We start from the raw sequence: 23,794 nt of genomic DNA, 5'->3' as shown, positions 1-23,794 counted from the left end.
TCTCTCTGTCTCTCAAAATAAATAAACATAATAAAAAAATTTTTTTTACGATGCCTGGGTGGCTCAGTCAGTTAAATGTCTGACTTTGGCTCAGGCCATAATCTCATGGTTCATGAGTTCGAGCCCCGTGTTGGGCTTTGTGCTGACAGCTCAGAGCCTAGAGCCTGCTTCAGATTCTGTGTCTCCCTCTCTCTCTGCCCCTCCCTCGTTCACACTCTGTCTCTCTCTCTCTCTAAAATAAAATACACATTAAAAAATTAAAAAGAAATCAAGATAAATAAATAAATAATGCTTAAAGAGTAATGGGGTCATGTTAAAGAACCCAGGAGCCTTTTAACATCACTCTCCAAGGTCAAATTTGGATTACTGTGAAATGCAAAAATAACGACCATAATGAATTATAACACAACAAATACACTGTTATAAAAGTCATGAGTCTGTGATGATACTAAAAATAAAAAGAGATGTGAGACAGGAGAGATGCAAGAAGGGTATCTGCTATTATGTGTAAAGAGATGAAAGATTTAGAAAAAAAAATCACTATTTTATAACCCCTAATGTAAAAATTGATTCAGGTATGAATTATCATTGGACAGGTGATATGCTGAAGAATAATTTATTCATTCAGCCTCAAAGTCTTATACCACAGATCACTTATTAATTACAAAGTTTAAAAAATGGGACTTTATCATGGTTAAGATCTGGTGGTCACCAGCTTAACCAAGTAGACAAGGTTGGCAACATCAGTACTGGACACCCTGATACTATGGGTCCTGGACGATGCAGAACAAGGTATACACATAATGTTTTTGATGGAAATGTTTGATTTGGATACAATCATAAGGAAATAGAAGACCCAGAATGTTGGACATACTGGCCTTGATTATTCAGGAGATTCAATGGCATGAAGATATAAGGCATTTAGGGCAAAGAATCTTACATACTGGGAACATAAGAACCCAATGCAAAATGTGAACCTTGAATTGATCCTGGACAAAACTATATATATATAGTGTGTGTGTGTGTGTGTGTATAACATGTGTGGAACAACTGGGAAAATGTGAAGTTAAAGGATATACTGGGTGATATTATAAATCAATATTAATTCTCTCAGATGTAATTGTATAGGAGAATGCCCTTGTTCTTGAGAAATACCTGCTGTAGTATTAAGGTGAAGAGTCATGATGGTTGAAGCCTACAATTAGGACAGTTTTGCAAACGGGAAGTTTATGTGTGCATGTCTGTGTGTGTGTATATATGTGGAGAGAAAGAACACACATGCAGATATGACCAGTTGGTAAATCTAGGTGAAGGATATACAGGTATACATTTTAGTACTTTTAACAGGGTCTTAAATATTTCAAAATAAAAAATTTTACTAATAATTCAGCATAGTAGCACTTCCTCATGAAAAGAAAAAAAAAAAAACCCAAGTATGTTTATCTTGTGTCTCTTGCTATATGTCTGAACTCAGGTTGGTTTTTTTTTTTTTACAATTTTTTTAAAAATTTAGATTAACTATAATTCCAACAGAAACCTCAAACTCTACATTTTTGAATTCAGATATTGACCTCTGTTCGATGAACCATTAGCCAGTTTCCATCAGATGTCTGCTTGTGGAATTCCAGGTATGGATCTGACTTTCCAAATAGATCCTGCATTAAAAAAGAAAAAATCAATTCTTTTCCACTGAAACCATGTAAAACTATACTTTATACATGTTACCACTATCTAAAGTCTAACTCCATAGTACAAATATATAAAGCACAGTACAGTAGTAAATACAAATCCCATCACCTTCCTCATGTACTTATAAACTTGCTGATTGTCTATAAGGGGAACTATTAAGGCACTTGTGATAAATGCTCATAATCCTACGTATCACAACTTCACTTCTCAAAAAACATGAGAACATTGCTATAAAGTAGGACACATAATCAATAAAATATGTTTTGGGTTTGTTTTCATTATTAACAGCATTCACTTGCATAGCACTGAATAGATTTATATTCCCCAACATAGTCATACTAACTCTATGAAGGACAGAGCAGTTATCAGCAATAAAATGGATTCAGACAGGTTAAATGACTTTGCCAAGATCACATATCTAATTTAATTGATGGATTTGAGTCTTGACTTTATATCTTATCCTTCTATGTCCAATATTCTTTCCCCAATACCACACATTCCTTTATGTACATAAGAGAGTAGAAGTAAACAGTTGGAATGCATAAGAGAATTATTTCAAGGGTACAAAGTACATCTACATTTTCCTCTGTAATTCACTACTACAGCACCTGTACAATGTTGAAGCACACTGAATGTTCAAAAATACCCTTATTACCATCCTCAACACAACACAATACACACACACACACACACACACACACACACACACAGATAAAATTCTGGAAGAATGATCAAATCGCTTACAGAGTTCAAACTTAAGCAGTGAGATTATAAATGATTTTGTTTTCTCATTTTTATTTGTTTTCATTTTGAAATTTCCATACTCCTTAGAATATATTACTTATTATTTGTCAAAATGAAAGGACACCTGTTAACTCCACAGTAATATATGCAGTTATGTCCCTGAACTGAAAATTTTCTGAGTCCTAAATTAACCTCAGTAATAAATTAAGAACTAAGATAATGTTACTTCCCTCCTCAGCAGTTCAGTGTCAAGCAAGTAACATACTTGGTACAGTCAAAAATATAAACAAATGCGTACCTGGCTGGCTTAGTTGAAAGAGCATTTGACTCTTGACCTTGGGGTCATGAGTTTGAGCCCCATGTTGGGTGAGGATACTTAAATAAATAAACTTTTAAAATATATATGGATAAATAAACACAAAGGCTATGCAGAACTTTTAAAATTTAATACTATCACTAAGAAGAGTCTTAAGAATCAGGGCGACTGTGTGGCTCAGTCGTTTAAGCATTCAACTCTTGGTTTTGGCTCAGATCATGGTCTCAAGATTTGTGGGATAGAGCCCTGCATCAGGCTCCATGGAATCTGCTTGGGATGCTCTCTCTCTGCCTCTCCTCTGCTCGTCCATACTCTTCCTCTCTCAAAATAAATAAATAAACTCTAAAAAGAATCAATGTAACCATTGATTTTATAATAGCAGCATTTTATAATAGCAGCACTTTAGAGAATTAACCTTCTAAAAACACATTAATGTACCCTGTTTGACCTATCTTAGAAATAAACTTAGTATAAGGGTAGAATATCATTATTACCGTTTTGAAGATTAGACAACAAACCTTGTTTGAAAGTTCATGAAGTTGTCAGTGGTAGAACTAAATTAAGAATTATAAATTCCTAACTCAAACCTCCAGAACATGTTAAGTGATGAAAGCAAGGTGGAGGAAGTGTGTATGTATACATAATATATGTACACATACATATGTATGAAAGTATATATGTATGTATGCTACAGTTACCCAAGGCCTGGGGGTAGGGAATATAAATACAAATACATACATATATATGCACACACATATCTATCTATATAGACATATCAGTATACACACAAATACGTATGTGTATACACAGAGACATAAATACACATAAACATACACACCAAAAAATCCTAATTTTTTACAAAATTAAAAAATGAAATCCTAAAGCAAAATTTAAGAAAATTATTACCTACAGGGACAAAAAAAGAAAAAAAGAGTGGGTGGAGAAAGACGTTAAATTTCTTAAAATATCTAATAATATAGATTTGGCTTTGGAACCATATAAATCTTTTACATAATTATAAAACAAAGTTAAATTTTTAAAAATGGAAAAGAATCCCTAAATTTCATAATTTTTTAAATGTTTATTTATTTTTGAGAGAGAGACACACACACAGAGTGCAAGCAGGGGAGGGGCAGACAGTGAGGGAGACACAGAATCTGAAGCAGGCTTTGGACTCCGAGCTGTCAGCACAGAGCCCGATGTGGGACTTGAACTCATGAACCATGAATTCATGACCTGAGCCAAAGTCAGCCACTTAACCGATGGAGTCACCTAGCCGCCCCAAAAATAATCCCTAAATTTCAAAATCAAAAGTCAATTATGTGTCATTGTGATAGAATAATAGCTAAAAGATTTCTTTAAAACAAAAGAATTTCAATATACAACCCACATAGAATATATAACCCTAAAAACAAAAGGAACTTCAAAGACGGGTGCCTAGCTGGCTCAGATAGTAGAGCATGCAGTTCTGGATCTCAGGGTCCTGAGTTCAAACTTCATATTGGGTATAGAGATTATATCAATCAACCAATCAACCAATAAAACTTTAAAAAAGAATTTCATAGGTCACCTGGGTGGCTCAGTCAGTTAAGTGTCCAACTTTGGCTCAGGTCGTGATCTCAGGGTTCGTGGGTTCGAGCCCCGTGTCAGGCTCTGCACTTACATTGCAAAGCCTGGAGCCTACTTCCTCTCTCTCTGCCCCTCCCCTAATCATGCTGTCTCTCTCTATCTCAAAAATAAAGAAACATTAAAACTTTTTTTAAAGAATTTTAAACAAACCTCAAACTGTTTCCAGTGAAAATATTGTGAAATATAATGTGAATATTTTTATTCTGAAACTATTAGATATTATAAACGGCAAAACAGATACACAATTATGTTAACATCCTTAGGAAATGAGATTTTCAGCATAAGAAAAGGGAGGTGTAAATATAGAATTAAAGAAGTAAAGGCACCAGACTGGTCTCTAAATAACAATTTCCACTCAAACATAATAAGGCTCCCTTTAATCTGCCAGTCTGGGGCAAAAATTAGATAAAATAAGCCTGGAACATCTTGTCATGCCACAGAGCAAGGAAGCTATCCAAAGATTGCTCGAGATGTGCCAAATGACTTCAGGAACAAATCTAAAGAGGTTCCCAAAGGCCAAAGTTAAGATAATTTAAGCATCAATAAAAGTTCACTGATAAAGAGCTCACAGCAATACAACAAACAAAAAAACCCTCATTGTCACATTTAGAGAATGATATAGAACCAACTTATCCTAAGAAACTATATATATGGGGGGGGAGGGAATCAAACATTTTAATTTGCTTTCTGTACAGTAATAACATAGAATAAATAAATACCCAATGTGGGTAAGAATACATCTCTGTATAGAACTATCCTCATTAATAAATGAAGATGCAATGAGAGAGTAAGAATCTCACTATTTAAAGGAATCTTAATAAAATAATGTATCTAGGTAGTATAGTTATCATCACTGTTCACTGATATCCCAAAAAGACAGAACTCAATAATGTGAACCTCCTGATGTAATCACATGCCACCACCTATGAAACTGCCTTATGAAAATACCATCAAAATACCATCAGATCATTCCTCTAGATTCAATTACCATCTTACAGAAATCAGGAAATAAAGGTGGAGAAAGGAACATGTTAAATGACACCACAAGTATTTAATTAGCTATATGCAGAATGTTAAAATGCCTATAGGACAAAGGAGTCAGTTCTTTTTTTTTCCTTAACTAGTTTACTGTCAAGTTGGTTTTCATATAACACCAGTGCTCATCCCCACAAGTGCCTTCCTCCATGCCCATCACCCCCGTTTCCCTTCTCCCCCACCCCCATCAGCCCTCAGTTTGTTCTCAGCATTCAAGAGTCTCTCACGTTTTGCCTTCCTCCCTTTCCCCAACTATTTTTCCCCTTGTTCTCCGCCATGGTCCTCTGTTAAGTTCCTCCTAATCCATCTATACGTGCAAACATACAGTATCTGTCCTTCTCTGCCTGACTTATTTTACTTAGCATAACACCCTTGAGTTCCATCCACATTGCTACAAATGGCCAGATTTCATTCTTTCTCAGTGCCATGTAGTATTCCATTGTATAGATAAACCACATCTTCTTGATCCATTTGTCAGTTATGGACATTTAGGCTCTTTCCATGATTTGGCTATTGTTAAGAGTGCTGCTATGAACATTAGGGTACATGTGCCCCTAAGCATCAGCACAAGGAGTCAGTTTCTTTATTGAATAAATTGCATGATGGATGGATGGATGGATGGATGGATGAATGGATGGGATTGGATGAAGAGAGAAAATGGGGAATACCAGAAGGAGGGAGGAAGGAATAAAAGAAAGGACGGAATATATTGATTAAAAAAGACTTAGAACATACCAACCAATTATAATGTTAAAAGAATTTTTGGAGATAACACCAAAGTATTTACAGATGAAATGATATGATGTCTAGAAGGAGAGAAGGTAGATAGGGGTGGAGATAAAACAAAATTGGCCGTGAGTTAGAAGCGTTGATGATGGGTGATGGGGACATGCAGGTTTTTTAAAACGTTATTCTATTTTTGTATATTTAATTTTTTCCAAAATAAAAATAGTCCCTGGCTACTAGTCTAAGATGTTTACAAACTGAATTGTAAGGTAAATGCAAATGGTAAAACATATTGATTGGGTTATGTCATTAGGTACAAAAATCACTCAAAGATTTATCCTAATTCATGCTGTATACTAAGTTGCTGTGTTACTATGTACTGGTACTCATCCTTCATTTAAAAAAGACATGGACTTTTGGAGGCAAAGAGGAAAATCCATAATTAATACAGCATAAAATTTTTCCTTCTTTCCCTAAGAATATCTTTTTGAATATCTCTCTTGAATATCTTTTACAATAACATTAATGCTTTCATAAACTCTTCTGTTAAGCTATACAAACCTTTGATACCATCTAGAGGAAAGAGGTTAAAGAAAATGGGTTCTGCTTAAACTTACACTGAAAAGCAGAATTTGGAAGTAACTGAATACTCTAAGTGATGTTCAGATAAGAGTTCATAATACTAACTGCATTATTATTTTTTTTCAAAAAGGAATCAATGTGAGGCAAAACATGATATTCTCGTGGAAATGTGCATCAACTACTCACCTTATTGTCCAGTTTTCTTGCCTCCATTTCAAACAAGACCACTCTGTTATCCTTTATTTCTTCAGCCGAAATCTATGAGTAGATTTCATAAGGTAAGTGAAAGACAGTATGTTTTAGGGGTTCTGATTAACTTAGAAAGTACTGATTTATTCTGTTACTTGATAGTAGATACAGTCTATACTAATATAATGAAGCTTTAAATCTTTGATAAGAAATAGTAACATTCAGAAAATTTATTATTTATTTCCTGTGTGTAAACTAAATATTTCCTCAAAATATTACAGATCTGCATTATGTAACTTCCTTTTCAAATGTTGTTGCCCAAACTGGATCTTCCGCATTCCAGTGAAAAACCAAAGCCCTGAAAGCGGCATAACCCTACCCTACCGAAAGCTCTAGTCCTAAAGTGTGAGTATATCATACCTAGAGAACACTTTAAATTGAACTATCAGATCAACAATTTTCATCCAACGTACCTGAAAAACTTGTTCTACTTAAAAATAAATTCCAGGCTATCATGACCCCAAAGGCAATAAAGCTAATTACTGTAATGCTCTCTATCTCACAGAAGTTAACACCCCAAAGACACTTAACATTCTTATGTCTCAGAAAATTTAAACCAGAGCAACAGTTGCTTGGGGAAATGTACTTGATGATGGCAATAACCCTCAAACATAGCTCACTCAGGCAGCCAGCCTTCCATTCTCAGAGTTAAAGTTAGAAACTACTGCTCTGGGCAGTGATAACTTGAACAGAAACTCTAGAAGATAGTGATCGATTTCTATTATTTAGAGGTACTTATTTAAAGTGTGACATTACATAATTTGAAATCTAAAACAGTATAAAATATATACTCATTTGCCTAGGACCAATAATTAGCAATGGAAAAATCTGAGTGGAAGGATGGGTTGCAGAGTGGAACCACAAAAAAGAGTTGAGAGGTTCAATGGGAATTGCCTAATATAAGATCCATTTGAAATAAAGTTCATTATGCAAAGTTTCTGTCTTATTAAGGGAACTATCTATGTTTGCTTGTAGAGGATCAAATTGATCCATTTAGATGATTAAGTTGTTTCTCTCTAGTTTGGGAATTTACACTTCCATGGGGGAGAGGCAAGCATTACCATGGTTGCATGGGAAACTTAAAAGACTCAAAGCAGGAATTCCCACAATGCATTTTTCTCCTCCTTTTTTGACCCAATACATTTCCCATTTGTGATCATTATGAGACAAATGCAGATGAAGAGCAACATTCAAGATCAAATGATAAAAGCGAGGCTATAGAGTATTTATCTGATATATACAGTTTCAGCATGTCCTATTATGCTAAATGTTTTCAGGCAAAAGACAAATATCTTATTACCGTAATGCTCCCTTTCCCTGCAGGTTTGCCATTTTTAAGCACCAGTGGTCGAGTTAGCTTCTTACTGGAAACAATCTGTTAAAATTGGAAAGTGACACAAAGAGCTGTTTCACTTCAACATGTAAATTTTTAAGTTGAATGGTTTGAAAGAAGAGTTGAGTATAAAGTTGACTTATAGCCATTACAAAGGGAAATATTAGGTCAATTCCTTAAAGACTGAGAAATTATAAAACACATCTATTTATTTATTTATTTATTTATGTTTTTATGTTTTTCATTTATTTCTGAGAGAGAGAGAGACAGCATGAGCAGGGGAGGGTCAGAGAGAGAGGGAGATACAGAATCTGAAACAAGCTCCAGGCTCTGAGCTAGTTGTCGGCATAGAGCCCGATGCGGGGCTCGAACTCACAAACTGTGAAATCATGACCTGAGCCAAAGTCAGACGCTTAACTGACTGAGCCACCCAGGTGCCCCAGAACACATCTATTTATTTAAAGCGCACTGGAAAAGATTTCCACAAAACCAATCCTGACAGATACAAAATTCCCAACTACTAGTTTCTTTACCAACTACTTCAAAGTTTAACTTCTTCTGTGAAATGGAAAATGAGGGCCAGATTCTCTTCACATACACTAATCACTGAGCTAAAAACCCTGTAGGTAAGAGGCGGGCCTCAGAACACTCAAAAATAATATTCAATTTATCAACTGACACTTAATGTCAATCCCCACAAAATATCATTTTGATAAGCAAGCCATAAAAGACTCTTAAGTACAGGAACAAACTTAGGGCTGCTGGAGGAGGGTGGGTTGAATGGGTGATGGGCATTAAGTGAGGCACTTGTTGGGATGTGCGCTGGGTGTCATATGTAAGAGGTGAATCATGGGTTCTACTCCTGAAACCAAGGCTATACTGTATGTTAACTAATTTGAATTTAAATTTAAAAAAAAAGGAATTAAAATGGAAAAATACATATATCATTTTGATTAAAATAATATAGTAGACTTAGGTACTCTCAAACAGATACATCTCTCAAATTCATCATAATGTCAGCTACAATGTGATTTTTTTTCCAAAAAATAAATACTTCTTTTTCTCTTTGATACTATTCATTAAAGTTTTAGAAAATCGACCAGCTTCATATTGTCCTTGAGACACAGGAAATACCAAGATCCACAAATAATTCAACACTGAAAAATAAATAAATCTAAGCAATAGATGTCACCCACTGGAAAACAATTACTGCTCCCTTCTGAGACCTTTCCAGCTGTATTACAAATGGTCATGATCTCTCCTTAGAAGTCAAACTCTGAGCTAGGAACTAAATGGTGAGCCTCCAGACACATCTGTACCCTGATCAAATCTGTCATATACTGGAAAGACAGATAATTAAGCAACTATAATACAGTGCGGTGGATGTTAAGACAGAAGCAGTAAAGAGTACCAAGTGAGCATAGGGTTGCACTCCAAACTACTCAACGGGGTCAGAGGACACTTACTAGGGGAGGAAGGCTTACCCTGATGTACCTAATGTTCAGGAAGAGCAAGCCAGGTAAAGGGATGGTGTTGGTGTGGGGCCATCGGGGATCTAGAGGGACCAGTCACGTTAGTTAGAACAGCAGAGAAGTTGATGTTACTTTGAAAGTGTTTATGACTTAAACATAAGAACAAAAATTGTACTGAAATCTGTAAATAGGAAATCTGTAAATAGTACACAAAGCAGCTAGAGCAATGGTATTACTGAAATGTCAAATGAAACATGTCTAAAAAAAATTTTTTTTAAAGGGAAAGAAACACCCCTAACTCAAAAGAATTAAAGGGCTTTACCAAAAACACACAGTCCCTGCTCTGATGAAAAAGAAGATAAATTATATAATGGTCAAACTAAACATACTTATATATATGAACCATATCTTTAAAGTGATTACATGTTTTTCAACCCTAAAAATTAAACTAATGAGCACTTATCAAGAATACCCAATTCTCTGGTTAAAATTTAGACACAAAATGGTGCAGCAGCTAATTATACTCACTTGCCCAAGGGTACATTCAAATTCTCCTAAGAAGTCATCATCACTCAGCACAACGGTTTTGTTGTCGATGTCATAAATCCCAAATTTCAATTTCTGAACCACTTCGAAGTAGTAATCAATAATAAATGTCTTGGAAAATGTGGGATTCAAGCAATTCTTAATCCTTTCTGTGCGATCAACCTATACTCACCCCCAAAACAAAAAGTTTCATCAGATCAAAATGCATTCACATCTTAGCATGTTGATGTCCTATAAGTAACTAGATATATGCATCATGGATAGGCAAAGGAAGTTTCTATACATAGATGAAAAATTCCACAATCAAAGACAAACTTGCCCAGAAAAAGTGCATTAACAGATTGTTAATTTTAAATTGTTATTATTTTAACAAGTCAAATAAGCACGTCACATTATCAAAAGAGCAATTCAGATTGCTTTTCATCTACAGAATTTAACATTACCTCATACCACTGTTGACCGCTTGTATTCAAAAATAACACACATAAGGGGTCCGACTTTGACCCTACATCCATATCCAAAAGATTGTCACAGGAAATATTCAGTTCCACCTTTGTAACACATTGGGCAGCCATCTCTCGAGCTGTGAGAAAACCAAGGAAATGAGAAAGCCAATGAAATGGTGCATTTAAGAAGTACATGCATTTCTCAATGAAATAGTGGAATTCTTAGGACAACTTGTCAGAATAGGATCACAGAATAACTTGCTAGATTATGACTGTTAATACATGCTCTTTGGAAATTCAGATGGCTATTAGCTCATCCAAGTGATGTTGCTTTAGTCAGATTCTCTTGCTGGGATGAAACAAATTTACTGTATGGCAATAAAATGCAGCTTTTAAGGTGGCCAACAAAACATATTAATCTTTTCACTTCACTAGAAATTTTACCATTCAGAAAAAGTCCAAGTATAACGTTGATCCTTCACTTAAAGGTAAACATGGTATTCATCTGAAACACAAAATGGATTAAACCTTTACTTTTATTTGTTTATTTAACAAGATACTGAGTGAGATATTTTATTTTTAAGGATTTTCAGGGGCACATGGCCAGTGCATTTGGTGGAACATGTGACTCTTGATCTCAGGGTTGTGGTTTCAAGCCCCATACTGGGTGTAAAGATTGCTTAAAAATAAAATCCTTTAAAAAAAAAAAAAAGAATTTCATCTAAGACTCAAACCTGGAGAATAAAAGACCCCAAGAACCCCCTCCACTCCTCAACCCATCCCCATACATTGTACAGCCGTGGTTCTCAATCTTGGCAGCTTATTGGAATAACCTGGAGAGTTTTCAAAGCTACTGATACTGGAGCCCCACAGAAAGAGATTTAGCTGGTTTAGGGTGCAACCTGGGCATCAGCTTCTTGGATGATTCTAATGTGTAGGCAAGGTTTGCAAACCTACTCTTTCACAGACAGCATCCAGCAAACAGGCATGGCTCACATTTCTTCAAAACTTGCTGAGGAATTCTACAGTTAGCCTACCCCTCCTGACTCCAACCTCCAATCAATATATGAAGATGACTAGGGACAGGGTGGAATACTTGGGAGCTGGCCTTGAGAGGTGATGATATATTGAGGTTGAGCTGCCTTCCTCCCTGAACCAGGGAAAGAAAGGAACTGCAAGCGTCACCAAGAAAAAGAAACAGGCATTGTATTCCTTGGCTGAGAGTCCACTTAGCCAGCCATCTAAGAGTGTGGTGCAGGTTGATGGTGGTAGTACAGGTTCTGGAGGTAGGATGGCAACTCCTGCCCTAGAGCTGCTGGAATATCCTTAGAAGATGGCGTATTTAATGCCCTTGACCTCCACTTTGAGATGAGCTGAAAATCTGGGACAACAGGAACAAATCCACTCATCATCCTGTTATATTTAAAGAGGAAATTTGTGCTGTACAAAATGCTTAAACAGGTCTGGAATGATAAGGATTACTATGAGCAGACCCCTTCGGCAATGTCAAAAACAACTCATGTCTCATGGAAACTCATCAGTTACTCTAATAGACTCTCTCAGAATCATAGCAATCCTCAATGTGTGTCAAAAATCAAAACCAGCACTTAATATTTCCAAATTAAAGGAGAATGAGAATGAGGTAGGTTTCATACTCTTAGTAGCTAGGAATTCCTTTGAAAAGCAATGCTATATGTGTGTACCTTCACTTGGAAGAGAATTATCCCTTAATAAGAAACAAAATTTACATATTCCCAGTTTGCTTACTAAATACCCACCCAGGTACTTTGTAAAACTAAAACTATAAAATCAGACTTCTTTCTTTCTTTTTTTGCCATTTTACATGTGTCAAAATTATTAAGTGCCAAAATACATAGTGCTGACAATATGTACCAAAGATATCAAAATCAAGGAGAAATCACTGAAGCAGACAGAGAATTACAATATCAAGGGTGTGGGTGAGACTTTATTCCCAGGGCTTTGAAGGATTCCATTAGGTGAAGAGGGAAACAGCACAGAGGTAGAAAAGGACCAAACTATTAGAAGGCACAATGAAGACACTTCACAGTGTGTCACAGAAGTGAGCATCCACGCTGGGGGAAACCAAGTTGGATGGGGGGGGGCAAATTTAGGGTGTCCTGAGAGCCAGGCTGAAGGATTCAGGAGGTGGGCAAGAAGGTGCTACTGATAGTTCTCAAACTAGCAATGATAGGATGAAATGGCTTCTTTTAAAATGTCACTTGTGTCAAATCTCTTCTAATTCTACAGTGTCTTGGAATTTAGAACATGATACCCATAAGGTCTTTATATCTAGCAATACACAGATACAGAATTCACCAAAATTAGCATGTCTCCAAACCATCTAATTCAGAAGATTAGCTATTTCCTTTCCGAAGTACACACAATATTAAAGGGCATTTGCAACAATAGCGCAAATACAATCATCATTCCTTTCCACTTTGACCTATGAAAAAAAAAGTGCTCAAAATATAGTAAGAGGCAAGCAGAAACTGGTAGGAAAAGAGAGATACCACCAAGCACAGAAGCACAGAGATGATGGTCCAGTTACTTTGAACTTATCTACATCCATGAGTCTCTGGCATATTGACACTGGGGCCTCATCCTCAATCTCTTCTGCCTTGGATTCTCCATCCTTGATTTTTCCTCTTTGCCTCTTCCAACCTGTCATCCTCCTCCCATCCAAGAAACTGTGAGCATCCCTTTAGACTCTCTCACTTCCTGATGTCATGTCTACCTTTACTTATTCTTTTCCCTCTCGAGGCTTCAGGCATCTGCTTGGCATACAGTACTCCCCAAACCTACCCTTCACCTCGTCCCTATACACAATTACGTCTTCCCTATTCTACATCTACTGTATTCAGCCCTGAAGACCCTTGACTTGTCCCTTCTTCTTTATTCCCCCATAAGACAGGCTCTGAAATCAGACAGCTGAGTTCTCATCTGGATCCCACCAGTGACTTTATGCATGACCTTAGGCAAGAGCCTTAACCTCCATATAACTTCTCGGTTTCTTCACCTGCAAAATGAAAGTAATAACTATCCCTTCCTCATATAGCTGCTGTGAGGACTGAGAATGAATATATTTAAACCATGCCTAGTACATAGTAAGTGTTCAAAAGTTGTTTATTATTATTATTATATTATTATTATTTTAGAACTACCTGGCCCCAGGTTCTGATCTCCTCCAATGTATCCCATGTTTTATATTTTTTTACTATTCTATTTTACAATGATGTCCCTAATTATTCCGACCTACAAGTCCCTCATTTGAATTCCTGCTGCACTAACAGTAATAGCTACAGTATAGGAACAGGATCAAATCTGGAGTAATGCATACCTGGGCTGAATCCTGCATCTGGTGATAGTTGCATGACCTCATATAAACTACTTAAAGTTTTTTCCTCATCAGTGAAAATGGAGATACCCCAAGGAAACTTATAAATCTGGAATGTGCCAGCCATCTTGGTTTTCATATCTAACACAGAATCTATGGAATAAATATTAGTGGTATACTTTTTTTTTCCTTTTGCAAAGGGTAATTTAGAGTCTTATAAGTTGTATGGTCAGCAGTACCCAGGATAATGCAGCACTCTGTGGACAGACTTTGAATGAGCAAGGATTTCTAGAGCTTCCAGAGAACATGTAGAGTAACCAGAAAGCCCTCAAATTTCCAAGGATGGGGAGACAGAATGTACAGACCATATCTATGTGAGAAGTCAGTCTCACAGCTAAGAGACACAACATAACAGAGGAGCATTAATTTTCCCCCTAAGAATGATCATACAAGAGCTACAAAAACAACACGCCAGACACACCTGATTATTTAGTAAATTGTTGACAGTTACATTACCTACATTGCTGTTGGGACACAAATTTCCTCTATTAGCAGCATTCCCTCATGAAAATGACTCTGAATGCAGCCTCATTTTTATCTAGAAACTCATTATGGCTGAATGACAAATGGAAGAAACTCCATAAACAATCAGGTCTGGAACCTTGTTAATAGCAACATTCATGAAGATGCTCTTTTCATTTCCTTTCTATGTCATTATCCAGCACATGATATACAATTTTAAAGAGCAATAAGATATTCTTTTATGATGGAAGAAAATGAAGCAAATGTTTTGTACCCTTTGAGGATGGAAAATAGGAGATTTGGCTGGGATAAGTGACCAGGCAGAAGAATGTGTGTGTACAACTAACGAGTGACTCTGTATTTTACTACCCAAAAGGCAGGATGATAGAAAAGACAGAAAGAGCCCCTAGGAGTGGACAATAGCTTCTCTATATTAACCACTATGCCCTACCTGAAAATCCTTGTCTTGTGTGCTTTCTCTTTCCCCAGCTTCCCTTAGAGGCACTCCTCAGATATACTCAGTGAAGCAGATTCTGCCTCATATAATATCAAATCTCTCCCAACTCTGAAGGTGTAGAACAGTCTCTATACCCATGGTCATAACTATTTCAGGTCTCCTGTAGTTCCACCTGCCTACTTCATGGTCTCCAGACAGACACTCCCACTGCCATCTCTCTCTATTCATATCATGACTTTATCACTTCTGATTTTTTAAAGTTTATTTATTTATTTTGAAAGAGAGAGAGAGTGCAAGTGAGGGAAGGATAGAGAGAGGAGGAGATAGAATCCAACCAGGTTCCACACTATCAGCATGCAGCCCGACGTGGGGCTCAATCCCATGAACCATGGGATCATGACCTGAAACAAGTCAGATGCTTAACCGACTTAGCCACCCAGACGCTCCTCACTTCTGATTTTTTAAATTTTAATCATTACTGGCTATCCAGGGCCTACCCTAGTCCAGTTAGCTACACCTGGAATTCATGGCTTTGTCTACATCCGCTCCCAGCCTGCCCATCTAAGTTCTTCAAGATCCATTTCAAATGATACTTTCTCCATAAAGGTGTTGCTGATACCCACCTCAAGTTGTTATGTACTGACACTATTATCTTTCACTATTGTTACTTGTATACATGGCTCATCACCCTTTTTATCTACTGTGCGCTGCAGACAATGACCCATGTTTTACTGCTTCCTCTTCATCCAGCAGCAGGATGTCTGGCACAGGTTTCTCATGGCAGAAACAGCTGTAGCTTTGAAGTCAGTATGCTTGGTTCAAACTTCCTTTCCCTCATTTACTTGGGTATGTCAACTTTACCAAATTATGTCTGAACCTCAATTTCCTCATCTATAAAGTGGGGATAAGAAAACTACCCGACAATTTTGGTTTGTAGGACACTCAGCATTTTTAAATATTCTATGAATGGTAGCAATTATTTTATTAACTATTCAAATATTTACTTGACTGTCTAAGTATCAGGGGCTTATTATTCAATATTAAGACATAAAGCACCTTTCTCATCCTTGTTTATAAAAAAAACTTCTTAAGTGCTCCTGGGTGGCTCAGTCAGTTAAGCATCAGACTCTTGTTTTTTGGCTCAGGTCACAATCTCATGGTTTGTGGGTTCAAGTCCTGCATGGGGCTCTGTGCTGACAGTGCAGAGCCTGCTTGGGATTCTCTCTTCCTCCACTCTCAAAATAAGTAAATACTTGTAAAATTGTAAACAAACAAACAAACAAAACAAAACAAAACCCAAAATAAGTAAATACTTTTAAAAAATAAAGCTTGAAAAAAGTAAGGAACTTCTTAGAAGAATAGTAAAAGAATCTCTGGAATTTACACAAAATTAATTTGCAAAGCAATCAGACTTTATTATAATTAAGTATTAATTTTCTTTTTTATAATTTTTTTAATGTTTTATTTATTTCTAGGAGAGAGAGAGAGAAAGAGAGAGCGTGAGCACGGGAGGGCCAGAGAGAGTGGGAGTCACAGACTGAAACAGGCTCCAGGCTCCGAGCTGGCAGTCAGCACAGAGCCCGACGCGGGGCTCGAACCCACGAACCGCCAGAGCATGACCTAAGTGAAAGTCGGACGCTTAACCAACTGAGCCACCCAGGCGCCCCAATTAAGTATTAATTTTCTTAAATCCTCTCAGAAGAGTTTGTTTACCTGAACAAATGCATAGTTGGTATATGGGGGAGAAGGGACAGAGCCAGTGACAGTGAATCATTATTTGTCCTATAACAATGGGGAGGGAGAAGTCATCGCCCGCCCACCAATGTCTTTAGTAAACTTCACTCGTTAGCTACCAAATGAGAAAGCTGGCAACATGACAAACTTCTCAAAGGTTCCTTCTGATTCTAATACCATGATTCACTAAATTCTATCCATAATGCATCCTGAATGACCTACAGTGACAGCAAGCAGGGCAACCTTGGGGCAGCTGGAATGGAGCCCAGCAACATCAGCAGAACACACCCCAGGCGGCCTTTCTCCAATTGTGTGGCTCAGAACAGTTATAAGTTTCCCTCTCAACTCCCACCCTCCAGAAGTGGGAGAAGGGTAATATGTCAGTAAATCTAAGAGCTACTACACTACTTGGAGGTCTCCAGGTCAAATCAACAAGTATTTACATTAAGAGGTTATTGTGCACCCACTATCATGTTAAGGACAGTGGGACTTGATGCAGCAAAAGAAGACCTTGGAGCTCATTATAATCATTCTAGGGAGAACCATTCATTCAACAATTACGTACTGAATATCTTCTAAGTGTTCTAAATAGAGTAAGGAAAGAACACAACGCAAAAGTAAATGCCTAGCTATCTATGTATACACAGAAATAATACACAGCATTATAAACCTTCATGGTGCAGACAGTAAGCAATCAAAGTGTCCTCAGAGCTGGAGAAGAAATCTAGAGATTTCTACTTTTACCAGGAATTAAAATTATATTCCATTACAAAAGAATTTGTATTCATGTTGCCACTTGCTACTAGATTTTGGGTAGAGATTGGGAGAGGAGAGGATGAAAGATAAATTCTAGTTTTGGCTTTCTACGAAATTTTCAAAATGCTTCCAAATAATATATTCTGAACTTTACAAACAAAACAAAACAAAACAAAAAATCCCTGGTATATTGAACAGGACACGGATTACTACTATATGGCAAAAGGCCAATATATCATAGCTAGGATTACATCTAGATTGGCCCAGAATATGTTAATAATAATCAGCACATTGTTAACTTTCAAAACAACATACAGTGTTCGTTAAAAAAAAATTCCCCCAAAATTTAAATTACTTGCCTAAGATAAACAAGCTGATAGGTAGCAAGGCCAGGATAAGATCCCAGATTTGTTTGCTTTCATGCCAGATGCCCTGGGAGCACTAAAGCCTGCAATTAATCATTACTTAGTATAACAGCAACAGTCTCTAATTAATTTCCCAATAACTTTTTAGTTAATACATCAAGTGCAAATATTCAATCTGACACAAATTAATGAACACAATCTTAAAAATTAGAAGATTAATATTTAGCCTACAACTATGATTATCTTTCTTAAACAAAGACAACCAGAATAAACAGCAATGGCCAAATAGTGAAAGAACAGAAATGGTTTGTGTTTACATCACAGCACATCCTCTTCCAGACAGCCCATTACATTGTGAATTACTTAAGGTGAAGAAAGCATTTTCTTCCTGCTCAAGTCTCCACAGACACAAATCTACATGGGGGACACAGAATCTCAGTGTTTTCTGAATTAATGCAGCAACACTAATTCTCAGGAATATACCCTACTGAATATCCAGTGAAAAATTTGCATTCAAGGAAGTGTAGAGTAAGCTTGCCCTGTATTTATTAAGAAAGTAATGTCCACAATCGTTTTTAAACCCTGCAATGGAATACTAGAAATGCAGATAGAGAATTAGAATTAGGTCAAGCACTAAAGCACATAAACAGAGAAAAGGGCAAGTTTTCTTTTCAATGTGAAAAAGTGACCAACAGGAGGGTCACTGGATCAGGAGTTGGAAAAAGCGGAGTGTCGCTTTGTGTCAGTCACACCACTGTGTACAAGTGCTATAACTTCTCTAGGTTCGGGTTTTTCAAGTGTTAATTCTAAGAGTTGAGCCAATCACTTTCGGTAACTTCTAAAGCCTCTTCTAGTTAATGTTCTATGACTAATTTAATTACAGTGAATACAGAACTTGTTGAGGAAGTGGTACTAAAGGCATAGAAAAATCAAAAAGTAGAAAATAGCAGAAAAATGATCAGAACCATAAAGGGAAATAGAAGGAAAAGAACAAAATTTTCCAAATTCAGCTTCCATCTCCCACTACCAAAAAAGCAGTATCTGAAAAAAACCTATATTTAGATACTTTCCCACCAGGTAGGTACCTTTGCTTGGAATTGTTATTAAATTCTCTGTCCCCAAATGACTTGAAAAAGTAGTGCATATCAACAAAACACAGGGCCCAATCTATTGGGTACATGCAACATAATAAGGAAGTTAGTTTTACTACCATCCATGGAATCTCACATTATTAAACTCCCAGCTTATATCACAGCAGCAAAAGCAATCAACTTTTGACCAACATTTTCTTTAAATGAATTTCCAGATTCTTGAGTTATTCTGAATAAAATCCAGATAGCAAGGGGTGCCTGGGTGCCTCAGTCAGTTAAGCATCCGACTTCAGCTCAGGTCATGATCTCACAGTTCGTGGGTTCCAGCCCCACGTCGGGCTCTGTGCTGACAGCTAGCTCAGAGCCTGGAACCTGCTTTGGATTCTGTGTCTCCCTCTCTCTCTGACCCTCCCCTGCTCATGCTGTCTCTCTCTCTCTCAGAAATAAATTAAAAAATTTTTTAAATTAAAAAATAATAAAATAAAATAAAATCCAGATAGCAATACTATTGCTGATACCGGAACATGCAGAATTGGAGAAAGATTTAAAATATAAAAGTGTTCACATTTCATCACTCTCACTTTAAACACAGAAAGTATGTGCAGTTTTAACCCTGTCCTTATTACTAAAAAGTGAGCAATTAGCTAAGGCCCCTTCCTTGATTTCTCTAGAAAATTCCTAAGATTATATTGATCTGTTCTGTGATTCACAGCAGGCTACAGAATTTACTTCACATGTGTTTCAGGTTATACTGCTTTACTAATCCCTGGGCTACTTTATATGCATTTTGGAAATGTCACTGATTATATTGTCAAGCCTATCAAATGAACAGTTCATAGTAGGTGCACTGAGTGAGGTGTTAATAAAAGTCAGAAGCAGTTGCAACATCCCAATATAGCCTCACTTTATGAAACATGCATCTTAGCAAAGTTACAAAGTAAGTATCTAAGAAGTGAATCATCTTTTAGCAAAAATTGCATTGATAAAATCAGAACTATATCCCCTACTAGAAAATTCCAGGGTGCTCAGTTGAAAAATGTTAAAATTATAAGGGTTCAGTGAACTCTCTGGACAGCTGTGGAGCAGGCAGTTTGGATTTTATATAAAGGCACGTTGACCTGCTGACACTGATGACCTTTGGTGTTCAGAAAGCTTTAAGAACACCCCACCTAATGGAATCTCCTAGATGTTGGGCCAGCCATCAGAACTTCTCACCTGGCCCTACTATCCAACTATGCCCAACTCTAAAAGCAGACTTTCTAAAACTCGGCTTCCTTCCTTCTTTTCTTAGCTAGGCACATACATTTAATTGGGCAAGACAGGCATTTCACGTTTTGTCACTATGTGCTCCTTTCTAGTTCATGGCTAACGATGGCATGACAATTCTTTCTTTCTCTTTTTTTTTTTTTTTAAATCCAATCAGCCCATAACTTTTTGTTCGTTTGTTTATTTATTTTGAGGGGAGGAACAGAGAGAGAGGGAGACACAGAATCTGAAGCAGGCTCCAGGCTCAGAGCTATCAGCCCAGAGCCCCACACGGGGCTCAAACTCATGAACTATGAGATCATGACCTGACCCGAAGTCGGATGCTTAACCAACTGAGCTACTCTGGTGCCCCAATGACATGACAATTCTTTCAGTTTAAAGCTGGAACAACTACAAATCCTTCCTTCTCAAGATTAAGTCTGTATGTTGATCATGGTGGCTCAGTCAGTAGAGCATGTGACTCTTAAAATCAGGGTTGTGAGTTCAAGCCCCATGTTGGGTATAGAGACTACTTAAAAATAAAATCTTTAAAACAAGGAAGGGGGGTGCCTGGTTGGCTCAGTTGGTTAAGCATCTGACTTCATGATCTCGCAGTTAGTGGGTTCAAGCCCCACATCAGGCTCTATGCTGACAGCTCAAAGCCTGGAGCCTGTTTTGGATTCTGTGTGTGTCTCTCTCTCTGCCTCTTGTGCTCTGTCTCTGTCTCTCAAATATAAACATTTTAAAAAAAGTAAAAGTTTGTATGTTGAGCAAGGATTGTTGAAATGTTTATACATTTCCTGATTACAAGAATTTTCGTTTATGGTTACTTAGCACATATGTTGCAGCTTGGTTTTAACTTTCCCGCAAGTACCTTTCTGTTTCCCAACTACAAGCAGTTTAATAATACTATTAACTCACTAAACACATATTTACAGAGCGTCTACTGTGTGTCAGGTACTGTTCGAAGGTGTTGAGAGAACAATGAACAAAACAAATATCCTGCCTTAAAGAGGTTACACTATAGGGAGACAGACAATAAAAAAGGTAAGTAAACAGGAAGCCTGGGTGGATGAATCAGTGGTGCATGGGACTCTTGACCTCAGGGTAATGAGTTCAAGCCCCATGTTGAGCGTGGAACCTACTTAAAAAAAAAAAAAAGTAATCAACCTAATGGAATTATAGAAGCCTTAAATGGTAAATGCCTAAGATGAGGAAACCAGTCTCTTTTGAACATATAACATATGATATTTGATGCACAGAAGAGTGTACGCAACAGATGTGTGAGTTATAAAGTACAATAATCATATAAACATCTGTAAAACCACCATCCAACTTAGAATCTTTGAATATCAAGGGTCAGTAAACTTTTTCAGTAAAGGAACAAATAATATTTTAGTTTTGGCTGGTCAAGAGGTCATTCATAATCTCTGTTACAACTACTCACTCTGCCCTGGGAGAATAAAAGTGGCCACAGACTCAATGGGCATAGCCATGTTCCAATAAAACTTTATTTATAAAAACAAGTGGTGGGCTGGATTTGGCCCACAGGCTGGAGTTTGCTGACTGTTGATCTAGGTCAAAGAATCTGAAGTGCTGGAATCACAGCCTCTCAGAACACTGGAATCATAGGCTATTTAACTCAAGGGATTCTACAGTCTTAGTCACAGATTAATTGAAACACAGGATTCTAGAATGTCACACTAGAACCTCAGAATATTGGAAGTATAGAGCGTCAGTTGTTAGATGTTAGAATTCTATAGATGGTCTGGACATTAATCAAGGAGCTATAGTCCTCAGTTGACTAGTATGGTAGGCTACTGAGCATTTGAAATGTGGTGCCTCTGAGATCATGGGAATAAAATACACAGTAGACTCCAAAGATTGGTATGAAAAAGAAATTTGAGATCTCTCAATAACTTTCTAGATTGATCACATATTGAAATGATGGTTTAAGTATATTTGGTTAAATAAAATATGTCACTAAAATAAAAAAAGATAAGTAAAATATATAGTATGCTAGATGTTAGTAAGAGCTAAAGAAAAATTAAGCAGGGAAAGGGAGAAATAAGGATTTCAGAACACAATCAGGGAATACTTGCTTTGATTTTTGCTTCATTTTAAAACATCCTCACATGAAAATGTGACCAATAAGTTTCTCTTTACAGTTGCAGATATCTGTTTTAACATGTACTACCACCTTAGAGTCTAAAGGCATGGTAAACTAAGGCTCAGGAAATTGAAGTAGTCTGATGGCAATGCATATTGCAACTAAGCTGTCTTTTGGTAATTTTCACAGAAACCAGACAGAATACATTCACTTGGTAAGAAGACATTTCAAAATTATTTGCTAAAATGAATATGTAGTATTTCCTTCTATTTTTCACAGGGAAACTGTATTAATATCTATCCATCTAATTTATAGTGGTAAACTTGACTATTACACTGATTTTAATGTTTTTTTAAATATGTTTGCAAAATAATATGATTGACACTGATAAGCTGTTGTATAGTAAAGAATAGATAGCATCTCCAAAAAGAATCCCAATACTCCTCCACTAGCTTCTTCAAATTTAAGCCAGCATAATCAACTTAAATGTAGTTATCATAATCTTACCAAATGAGTATATATAACATCTGGTTTTGATTATCATTTCAGAAACTTAAATAAGGTAGTTAAATAAAATCTATGATAACTTTTAGGTGCTCATTTAAACCTTGTTAGCCAATCTTTCAACAAATCTTCAACCAAATATTCTCCTTAATTGTTTGTTGGGCTTTAACCTAACTAGCAATCCTTATAATATAAATGAACATGAAGGAAAAACATTGGTGAGAAAGAAGCTAACTTATAGTGTAAAGGTAATAGTGGGTACATTAAAGGAATGTCCAAGTTTGGACTCCTCGAACTTGTTGAGTACCACCAATAATGGTGTCATTCGTCCTTGCTAAAAGATCCACCCCAGAGATTATGCTTTTGACGATCAGTGGTGGTTCATTACCGATCTTTGCAGGTCAAAATGTTATTCATAATCCAACACTAACTCTCTCAGTTTTGCTGACAGGCATACGTTCTAACGTAATAAATCACTGACTAAAGAAAATTTTGAAAAAGGAGGGAAAAAAACCTCTATAGTAGGGAAAAAACCATAGCAATAGTATGGAAAAAAGGAAGAGGACAAGGAAAATTATGTCTAAAGCCATATCAAGCATTAATAGGAGCTAGGATACAGTATGGATACAGGAATAGAATACAGTATGAACAGGACACAGTATGAACAGAAATGAAAATATCCTTTGCCAGGATATGCAAAGGAAATATTCGGGACCTCAGTGATAGCACTGGAAAGGATATATATTTAAAAAAAACTGAAAATGTATAATACTTAAGTTGCCTTAAATTATGTGGATCGTTGTCTATAAAGTGTTTACAGTGATAGGTGAAATTAAGAGAGCTGTCCAGTCATTAAGCAACCCTTAAAAGACAAAGAATCCTTTGGTT

The 23,794-nt window shown here is 36.7% G+C and overlaps 1 protein-coding gene across 1 annotated transcript in view; it reads right to left on the bottom strand.

The window, feature by feature from the left end:
• Positions 1–23,794, bottom strand: part of CPNE3 (copine 3) — a 57,471-nt gene that overhangs the window by 31,816 nt on the left and 1,861 nt on the right. The window contains exons 2-6 of the mRNA XM_077771241.1: positions 10,765–10,904; positions 10,304–10,483; positions 8,271–8,345; positions 6,908–6,979; positions 1,572–1,655 (exon numbers count right to left, since the gene is read on the bottom strand). Coding sequence (XP_077627367.1) covers positions 1,572–1,655; positions 6,908–6,979; positions 8,271–8,345; positions 10,304–10,483; positions 10,765–10,896 — 543 coding nt within the window. The 5' untranslated portion in view covers positions 10,897–10,904. The remainder of the gene's footprint in view (positions 1–1,571; positions 1,656–6,907; positions 6,980–8,270; positions 8,346–10,303; positions 10,484–10,764; positions 10,905–23,794) is intronic.

Source organism: Crocuta crocuta, unplaced genomic scaffold (assembly GCF_008692635.1).
Source record: "Crocuta crocuta isolate KB4526 unplaced genomic scaffold, BGI_CrCroc_1.0 scaffold235, whole genome shotgun sequence".
Lineage (NCBI taxonomy): Eukaryota > Metazoa > Chordata > Mammalia > Carnivora > Hyaenidae > Crocuta > Crocuta crocuta.
The sequence above is the reverse complement of the archived record's forward strand: the minus strand, read 5'-3'. Positions and strand labels throughout refer to the sequence as shown.